The 11,311-nt window shown below is 33.5% G+C and overlaps 1 protein-coding gene across 1 annotated transcript in view; it reads right to left on the bottom strand.

The window, feature by feature from the left end:
* Positions 1-866: 866 nt before the first annotated feature.
* Positions 867-11,311, bottom strand: part of LOC136835600 (regulator of G-protein signaling 7-binding protein-like) — a 669,467-nt gene continuing 659,022 nt past the window's right edge. The window contains 1 exon segment of the mRNA XM_067099312.1: positions 867-1,062. Within this exon segment, the coding sequence (XP_066955413.1) occupies positions 928-1,062 (135 nt within the window). The 3' untranslated portion in view covers positions 867-927.

Here is an 11,311-nt window from a genome sequence, read left to right as displayed (position 1 = left end):
AGACGTGAATGTTGGCATATTGACTCGTATAATCGCTAATCCTTTAATGCTGCATCTATTTGCACGTGAAGATTAAAACCATCGCTAGGTTAACTTTATGATATATGCGCTGTGATCATATAAATCTTAAGTGTATCAATGAATTGCTTATTTATTTGCGTCGAGAGAGAAAATCGAAAAGCAAAACGAAGTCTTAACGAGAGAAGAGCATCAAAGGTACCAGGTAGCGACTTCCTTAACCCAGTTCACTTTGCAAGGAAATGGAAAAAGGGTGAGATCATAACCATAGGACTAAATTGAAGTATTTCTAGGTGTCTTTCTGTGGAAATCTGAGATGGGTGCTACTGTGAATATGACTAACTGATTAGATAAACGAATCTGTACACTCATCTTCGACTGGGACCAGAAATTGTCGTCATGGCATGACAAATGGAGACTTTGATTCCTGAAGGCTTTTTTGCTATATTTGCGTTCGTGACTGAATAGGTATGACAGTTTTCATTTCCACTATAGCTTGGATTTTGATGATTATATACATGAATGAATATATTTCATTTTAGTGACGTAGCATGTTAGATATTTAGCAATGGGACTGGTTGCACTAATAATGACTTCATTTTCATACGGCGTACACTATCTTTCACCAGCATGGAAGCTATCCACCTACAGTGAATCATGCCAGATGAACGATGACGCATAAAACAAAAGGCAAAACAATACATGAAAGGGCTTTGGCAATTCTTACAGGTACATAAACTTTATATATATATATATATATATATATATATATATATATATATATATATATATATATATATATATATATATATATATATATATATATATATATATATATATATATATATATATATATATTACTACTGTAGATTACAGGTGGAGTGGTACAAGAACTAGACTTTTGGCGTATTACAAATAAGCTGGTTTACACGTGCAGCACAGAGCAGACATGTTGCTGTAGAAGGAACGCCGCGCTCTCTTTTTGCTCCAAAGGCTAAACATGTCTTCGCCCGTGAGGGCAAGGTTTCTGGTCCCAGCCTCCTCCTGTAAATAAAAAAAAAATATTAAGACAACAATTAGGACATGGAATGATAGGACGAACTGGTGAAAACTTCAATTCTGAATTACCGTTCGTAAGAAATATAAACATTATATAGCACTTCCGCGTAAGTTTATGTTCATACATACATAATTTAAAAATAAAAACAGTAGCTTACTGGCTCGAGTTATTATATTTTAAAAGAGATACTCTACATGAAATATAAATATTCTGTTCTATTTACTGGGAAAACAGTGATGGAAAAAGCTATTACCTCAAGAATGAAATCTGATACATCATCGCCTTGAGCAGAATAAAATGGGTCATGTTCCCGGAAATTGTAAAGACTCAAAGAGAGCTTATTTAGACAAACGGAAAGTGAATGGTGCAATTATGTGCTATGAACTCTGTAAAAAAATATGACAGTAGGTGAAAATGCTGTGATTCATGATGGAATTCTGACTATCAATATCTTGTATTGTTTAGAGAAAGTCTCAGATATTTACGCAAGTACTCTCTTTTAACGTCTAACTGGAGGGAAACCCCAGCGACCAGCAGAGTAAAGTTCTACAAAGAAAAACCTCATATAACTACAGAAATACAAAAAAAAAAAAAAAAAAATGCATGAGAATATAATCGTTCACTTTCCGGTGAGCACAGTACTTTTTGAAAGTATAAATTCAAAGATATTACTAAAGAATATATATGGAAAGGTATTAGTGAAAAGACCTGACTGCAATAGCACATCTTACTTTATATAAGAAGTAACCGAACAAAACATGGATCTAAAAGGACCGTTTGCTATAAAAATGTCATGTAATACATCTGAGGATAGAAGGTAGAACCTGAATTTATGGTGAACTGAAGTATGTAAACGGTATTGCTTTCTTGACAAATCTGACTAATTGCGACATTAAAAGTGCTCTTCCTTACTCCTGAGAACTTTACTAGTTACATCCTCTTCCTTTCTACCATCAGTACCCACGGCCATGGAAAATATACCTTATAAACAGAAAAAATAAGAAAAAAGCATATGTAGCCTGGTCGTCGTTTTCAGTGCCCATATCGGATCTGGGATGTAGTCGTCTTCGGGCACGAGAGAGAGAGAGAGAGAGAGAGAGAGAGAGAGAGAGAGTAATTCAAACTAAGCACTGAATATCTTTATAATTGATTTTATGTCTATTTCTGAGTGAATTTTATTGTTTTCATTTAAATAACAATACACCATGAAAGAAAACTGATAAAGGTTTACATTTAAAGGTCAGTAAATATTCCTTCTATATATAGACTATTAGGCATCAATAAAAATCTGGAAGAACAATGCTCTTACCATGGCCTTCAATTATAAAGACTGATAATAGAAAATGATCGGGTTAAAGTTATTTTTTCAACATTACACACTGTATAAATGTTAAAAGAGTCCATTTCATGAAGGATAAAAGAAGTTTAGTGTGCTATCTAAAGAAAGCTCTAAGATACTGTCTCGGGCTATCCTAAATTTCAAATAACGCCAAATGTCCCCTTCTGTTGTAACCTAGTTTTTGGAATCATACCAAAACAAAACAATAACCTACTTTTACATTCTACTGTCCTTGATTGGGGCAAACAGACAAAAAGCCAAGAATTATACTGACAGCATACACTTCTCCTCGAGGGACATTCACAACAAGACTCGCTTCAGTCAAGGCGACAACCTTGCGTCTCACCCTCTTCAAAGCCTTCCATTCCTTCATCGATCCTCTACTACTTTAAGACTGACGCGTTTAACTATATAAAAAAAAAATCTTCAGGGTAAGTTAAATACGATGTGATATATCCGTAGACTTCACAGGATTTTCCTACTTTCTGACGATATATTTTTCCCCTTTTACCTCCTGGCTATCTACACTACCCTAGAGTTTCTACTCTAAGTCTTTTCTCATACTGCCAGGTACCTTAGGGTTAAAAAATGGCCTGTAAAACTTTTCCTTTTATTAAATGTAATCGATATCTCTTTCTCAATGCTATCATTACTTACGAGCTGTCAAGTAGCGTAAAGCTAACTGAATTGTTAACAACAGTATCCTTCTTCGTAAGTGAGGATCGGATGAAGACTCGATAACCCACAAATTATCAGAAGAAATCGTGTCTCGTTTCTAATAAGCCACGTTACTGGCTTTGGTTATTTTTTTTTTTACACACACACACACACACACACACACACACACACACACACACACACACACACACACACACACACACACATATATATATATATATATATATATATATATATATATATATATATATATACATATACACTGATTCCCCGCTAGTTTCCTTTTGCAAATATAGTAAAATGTTCAAAAGTCGTAAAAATGTAATACCTTAAATACACTGTGCTTACCATTTAATTGGCAAAAGCATATTTAGAAACATCTCAAATTTTATATTATTATTCAACTTACGTAGCCAGAGAGAAAACAAGAATAAATTTGTAAGTAATGATGAAGGAATGGACAGGGGCAGCTAAAACATAATATTATACATGCATCATTAAAAGCTATGAAAAAGGAGGGGTAACCGACATAATACCTTTTTGTGTGATGCTCCTCAGAGATTATATCATGCCACAGGTTCAACAAATTCGGGTTCACAAAGGTCCTTTTCAGTAAACTTCTTTAAACTTTCTTTACATGATTTTCTAAATAAAATATTGTGACGTTAAACATATTACCAAATGAAAGCATTCCAGGAGGTAACATGAAATGATTAAACCTTAGTACTGGTTCGAGTTCAAATGAGCTTTTATGCTTTGTGAATAAAAATAAAGGACCCTTCTAACTGACACATTCTTTGGCCAGCTTCCCACTAAAAAGACATTACTTTCCAAGCCTACTGGGAAAGCAGAATGATAAAAGTTTAGAATTATGACTTCAGAGGGGATACCTACATCTTAGTATCATTTCCAGGCAGAATAATATTTTTTTCCTTTTCACCGTCGGGTGCAGAAAATCTCCTCTGACAAGGAATTTAAATCTCAGTTCCTGTTACAAGTATCGGAATTTTTCTTATATTTTTCCCTTAATTGTTCTCCTTCTATGTGTTGTAAAAGAACCAAACACTGCTGTATTGGAAACGTGGGCCTTAAAGGGTGGATATAGTGAAATACGTGACCTCCATGATGTGAGCCCTTCGATGCATGCACAGTATGAGTGTTAACACTTTCGCTAGCCTGACTGGGACCACATACCAGTCAGGTTCAAGCCCACACCACTGTCACAAGCCCTACTGTGGTCAGGTCATTGCTCTCCAGAGATAATCTCAATCTAATAGTGCTATGTAGCCCATCATTTCTTTCTGGTTCCTGGCCCAGGTTGAGCATATCCTTAGGTAAAGATGGTAACTGGCAAGTCTAGAATTATGGTTTACTACCTGGCTTGCTCAATTAAAGATTGGTAGTACTACTTTACAAAAGAACCTCCCTCCTTGCACAGAAGTCTGTCCATTAATCTCAATTGAGGCTTCTAAGGAGATTCTTTCCCCGAAGAGAGCAAGGAAAAATTGAGTTTCTGCCGTTACAGAATGAAGGCACCAACAACCTTACTATGAGGTGCTATGGAAACATGGTATTTCAATCTTTGCTGAATGCAAAACTTCGAGTTGTGATTATCTTGAAGTAGTTGCCTTACATTGGACCTCGCGAAAACTGTCAGATGAGGATGCCAATATTGTTAACTATTTTTCATAGAACGTTTTGCAGTCATACATGAGGATTTAATGGGCTCTGTGAAAAGTAGAAACTACTAAGTGCAACCAGGACTGGTTCCTTGAATGCCCTAGCTGTCTTCCTTCCTCCCTGACTTCTACAAACACGAGGCTATCTTTGTACAAACAAAGAAGATAAACTTTCCCTTTCGAATGTTCATGCCCAGGATTTACCGGCTCTGACTCGGGGGGAAGACCTTTCATTTGAAGGCAAGTTAAAGACGTGAGAAACCTCCTTCCTGCCTTTGCTGTCACTAAGAAAAGTTAAGAGGACTAACCTAACTTGTTAAAGTTTGTTCTCTTTATATGTTTTTTATATGCACCAAAGAAGGGGGACGAATGGAATACACTAGTTTGGTTCGGTTTGCTCATCTGTCAATTAACAATATATCCTGAAAGGTTAACCATGGATTTCGATGGAATTTTGCGGATGGAGAGGGCTACAGTCAAAGAGGAGTTGATTAGAATTTGAGATGGATCTGTATGAAGATTCATATTTTTTTGCTATTTTTCTGGTAATTTTCTACTATGATGCATTGTTAAAACCGTCATTCAGTTGTGTACGTGCACATAATGATGGAGTATATGTGAATTAAGAACACTCCAAATATGATTAGTTATTTGAAGGTACTTTAGTTCGGTGACATACATGTACAACCTAACGAATTTAGCAGAGCACCTTCTTCTGAAAAGTGTCGCATGAATTAGGTTTTCAAAATAAGTATTACAAAGCTCCTACGTAAACTACAGTATAAGAGGAGGAGGAGGAGGAGGAGGAGGAGGAGGAGGAGGAGGAGGAGGAGGAGGAGGAGGAGGAGGAGGAGGAGGAGGAGGAGGAGGAGGATACTTAATATGGAGTGCAGAGGATAGCACCAAAGAATCCCTGACCCAGCATCTTTGAGATTAATTTGGTTTGCAATTTCCTGCTGAGATCGAGATGTGTTCGAGGGGGATGAGAATGAGCTCGATGCCGACAAGGACACTTTCGGGATCAGGAGGACGAGGAATCCAATAAATCAATCGCGCGCACAAACAGAAGGAAGAACATGACTTCAGGACCGCATCAGGAAGAAGAATGGACTGATACTGAAGAGCAGCTTGTATGATATGAATTTAACACAGAAAACACAATACAGAATAGACGTCTTGTAAAACCAGCCAACATGTCTATGGCAATTCCATTCAAAAAATGGAATTGGGGAAGGAAATGATTCTTCCTTTTAATGAGACACAAATTAACGTCTTTATATGGAAATCTTTTGCGTTCACCGTAACAGCCGCTCGTTGAACCACTTTCCAGCGGCAGTTCACCTACTTAACGAAGACTTCTTAAGAAGTACCCTGAAATCCCTTTAATGATATGTAATTATCCCGAGGTAAGGAGGCGCGGTACGTGCTCTTTGACCATCGAATACCTCACGCTAATTGTCTCCTGCCTCAATGGCATCCTTTGTAGCGCAAGGGGTTGCCGATTGTCGGTTTTTTTGTATATCTAATTGGGGAAATGTCGGGATAAGGATATCTTTAGATTCCTATTAAGACATCAAATGAAAGTTATCGTTTTATCCTTGCCAAGTTTTCTCTTTTTTTTTGACGTACTGTATTTACGTACATACATAAATCTACACACGTACACAATGTGTGCGCATGTATGTGCGTGTGTGTATGTATGTGTGTACACACACAAATATATATATTATATATATATATATATATATATATATATATATATATATATATATATATATATATATATATATATATTATTCAGGCTGGAGAGAGTATTTTATTCTGTGAGCTTTTTGAGATTAATAACACCATCATCAGTTTGAAATTAACGAGAGCACAAAAATATAAGGTTTTAAATGCTGACCATGCTAGCCATATTTTTTGGCTGGAGGGTACAGTAAACAGGGGATGAGGGGCTGGACAAACAGGATTGGGGATACTATTTACAGTAGTTTACTGCATCATGGTCTAAGCCGGGTTATATGTATGAATTCCTGAGGTACATTAAGTAGGTAAGTCTTAAGACCTATTACTACTTCATTTGGTACATTCACCCAAAGTTTTTCAAAATTTTTAATTCCAAAATTAAAGCCATTAACGTTTGATGATATAAGTATTGTGAGTTCTTCCAAGTTCGTAAAAGAATGATGTCCTTCGGAAGTTATAACTGCTAGTTTTGCTATAGCCTCGCTTTTTACGAATACCCCACTGAAAGAAACAGCAGACGTCATTCTTAACAATGTATGTGTAAGCCACATATCAAATTTTTGACTCGGTAAAACAATCTTGACAAAATCATTCGAATTACCTACTTCTGAAGGCTCCTTTTACTTCTGACAATGAAGAATACAACTAAATAGACGGAGCGACAGCGGGGAAATCTATCGGACCTGTGTTTGCAGGCTGTCTGAAGCGTTTTTGTGAAAATTTAGCAGTACAATCTCCTTCTTTTATTGAAGGCATGTGGACAACACGTTCCTTCTATTTAAAGAAACTTCCTAGGTAGAAGTATTTTTTATTCTTTTAATTCACGCAACCCTAACAATGCATTCACTCGAGAAGTGAAACAGTAAAATAGGCTATCATTTTTGGATGTTAAAATACAAAGGATGATAATAATAATAATAATAATAATAATAATAATAATAATAATAATAATAATAATAATAATAATAATAATAATAAATACGATGGGTGCATCATCCGAGTTAGTTTCATATTGAGTCGTCTTAATTTCCCATGTAAATATTTTCCATTTGACGTTAATACTGGACAATAATTAGCCAATGTTCCCATTTTCGTAAAGAGCAATACATCAGAAGCGTGCGTACAGTAGTTTTTATTCTTTATACAACATAGTTAGAAATGAGGGGGATAAACTAGTAGAGTTTAAAAGCAGGTTTCCGGCAGGTGAATCCCGGAATCCCCCACATGCTCTGTTGTATACAGAATAAAAACTGCTGGACACCCGCTGTTGATGTAGTCCTCTCTACCAAAGTATAAACATTGTCCTATACCAACGTAGAAGAGAAAAAAATGATGCAGAAAACCAGAATAACTCAATATGGAACTAAATCGAATAATGCCGCCATCCTATTCAAAAGGACATGTTTAAGAGAGGATCTACTTCCTAATAATAATAATAATAATAATAATAATAATAATAATAATAATAATAATAATATAATAATAATAATAATAATAATAATAAAAATCTACAGCTAAAACATCTGCTAAAGCAGCTATCACAACAACATAACCAATAAGTACTGTCGTCAAAATACTGATAACTCTGCATCAAAAGCTATGTCAAAAGCTTTTTTTTTTTTTTAGTTAACTCAGAAAATAGGATATTTCGCAAATAGTAAAAACTACATAACAATCACAATTAATTTTGAAAAAAATAGTTGCGTACCCTCGGATTATATTTAATCTCTTTGTTCGTATTTTTAGGTTCTATGATCTATTTAAAATGTTATGTTTTATAAAGATTTCAGATGCATACTGAAAGTTAAGCATACTTTCGAAATATTATTATTATTATTATTATTATTATTATTATTATTATTATTATTATTATTATTATTATTATTATTATTACTTCGAGGTATCTTTTGAATATCTTTATCATTATAAGAATTACTTCAACTATATTTTCATAAACAGCAGCACTAATTGTACTTTAAACCATTATCACATTTCTTTTCTTACGGAACAGAGATAAATTGTTTGATGGGACTCCAATCTGTGCCATGGTAAATGATCTGAAGAAGAAGAAGAAGAAGAAGAAGAAGAAGAAGAAGAAGAAGAAGAAGAAGAAGAAGAAATCGGAATGCACCTCCAGAACGTTTTTACTTCCGTCTCATTCCGTCCCATATTTCGTCTTCCTTTTCGTATTTGGCAACGTAACTAGAGGAAAAAGACGAAAGCATTTATTTTGCAAGGATGAAGAGTCTAATTTAACCTCGTTTCTTCCAAAAAGGAACAATAAAGAAGCTTTACAAATTAAGATATTCTCGCACACGCTTTCCGCCTTTCATAAATCATTTCCTGAGTAGGGAGATTTGTTCATCATATTGTAGTGGTCCTTCTGGACTACACATTCCCCCTTTCATTTTTTGCTCAATATTTTGATTTTTATTGACATCTGATTATGTCCGTTAAAGTGAATTTGGTAATTTTAATTCAATTTCCATAATTCCCATCACCACTGTTAGAATTTAAAAGATATTTCTTAATTAGAATCGTTTGAAAGCGATAATTTCCATATCAAACGTCTCCACTGGAATATGAAATTCTGCCGGAAGAAAATCTTGGAATTCCATCAGAGAGAGAGAGAGAGAGAGAGAGAGAGAGAGAGAGAGAGAGAGAGAGAGAGAGATGCAACCCACGTTCTCTGGACCTGCCTAGTCCACTGAAGGAAGACCTTCAATAAGCTGATTATGAAAATGCTGACGACACTATTATGTAAGAAAAAATCTCTGATGTCCTTTCAATGATCAGAAGGCAAATCGTCAGGAGCGAATATTGGGAAGAAAATGCATTAATGAAGAAACGATGACGGACACTTTCGCATCCGCAAAAAGCCTCTTTATGTATTTCATTTCTTGTTCTTTATGTTGGTCTTTATATGAAATACACACACACACACTATAATATATATATATATATATATATATATATATATATATATATATATATATATATATATATATATATATATATATATATATATTATCAGCGCCATTTCTACATTCTAGTTATCAATGCTCATATAGGAAAAAGAATAGCCAAGGATCTTTGATGTCTTCAAAGCTAATTTGTTTCGGCAGTCAACGTTGCAGAATAAATAAAATTTGAGAGAAAAATGAATAATTTGCTATATGAGTAAACATTGGTGTTAATATTCAATTGCCAAACTTCAAGCCAAGCAATTATATTAGTTACTGAAGTGAGGACAGTTATGATCTTGTTTTTAATATATGATCTTAACGAGCGTGTATATGTTTGTATTTTGCGCTAAAATACGCACGTACACACACACGCGTGGGCATATATTATATTATATATATATATATATATATATATATATATATATATATATATATATATATATATATATATATATATATATATATATATATATATATATATATATATAAAGCCCATGAAAACACCAAAAGGGTAAAAGTTATAGCTATATTTTGGAGACACTGTTTGTTTTATATATATAACATATATATTATATATATATATATATATATATATATATATATATATATATATATATATATATAATATATATATATATATATATATATATATATATATATATATATATATATATATATATATATATATATATATATATATATATATATAATATATATATGCATATGTTTATATATATAAAACAAACAGTGTCTCCAAAATATAGCTATAACTTTTACCCTTTTGGTGTTTTCATGGGCTTCTTTTATGTATATATATATATATATATATATATATATATATATAATATATATATATAATATATATATATATATATATATATATATATATATATATATATATATATATATATATATATATATATATATATATATATATATATATATATATATATATATATATATATATATATAAAATATATATACAGGCGCGTGTGTGTGTGTACGTGCGTATTTTAGCGCAAAATACAAACATATACACGCTTGTTAAGATCATATATTAAAAACAAGATCATAACTGTCCTCACTTCAGTAACTAAATATAATTGCTTGGCTTGAAGTTTGGCAAATGAATATTAACACCAATATTTACTCATATAGCAAATTATTAATTTTTCTCTCAAAAAACAAATTACCTTTGAAGACGTCAAAGATCCTTGGCTATTGTTTTTTCTATATGAGCATTGATAACTAGAATATAGGAAACGGCGCTGATAATTAAGAAATTCACATAAGTTACAACCTTGTCCAGCAACCAAGAAAATAAAACGACACATACCAGCAAAGCTAAATATTTGAGGGTAAACAATCAGAACAGACGAATTCTCGAGCACAACTCAAATTAACACGATGCGCAAAGCAATGAAAAATAAAACTGTATCTCGCTCATTACAAATCCATAACGAAGCGGGAATCTTTGATGGCCCGGAGGGCTCTGAGCTCCGGTTTTGCTTCTTTTTTCCTCTTTTGCATTTTAGCTCCCGGCGCTCCCTGCTGTGCAGCCTCCGATAAATCATGAAATTACGAATTCAATCGCCGAGTCACGCTGTCACTTGCCGTCCTTCCTGGTCGAAGCCCTAAATTAGATTTTCCTTCACATTTCATAGAAAATTTTCTAGCACACTGCAGAAATGTAAAACAAATTCTTTACTTTTTTTCGCAAAGGGGTCTGAAAAAGTATATACTTCATGTTTTCTCTTATCTAATATTTTCCCGTTGTAAAAATGTCGACAAAATGTCGAAAATCATACGGAACAGGAAAAAAAAA

This window comes from Macrobrachium rosenbergii, chromosome 4 (assembly GCF_040412425.1).
Source record: "Macrobrachium rosenbergii isolate ZJJX-2024 chromosome 4, ASM4041242v1, whole genome shotgun sequence".
Classification (NCBI taxonomy): Eukaryota; Metazoa; Arthropoda; class Malacostraca; order Decapoda; family Palaemonidae; genus Macrobrachium; species Macrobrachium rosenbergii.
The sequence above is the reverse complement of the archived record's forward strand: the minus strand, read 5'-3'. Positions and strand labels throughout refer to the sequence as shown.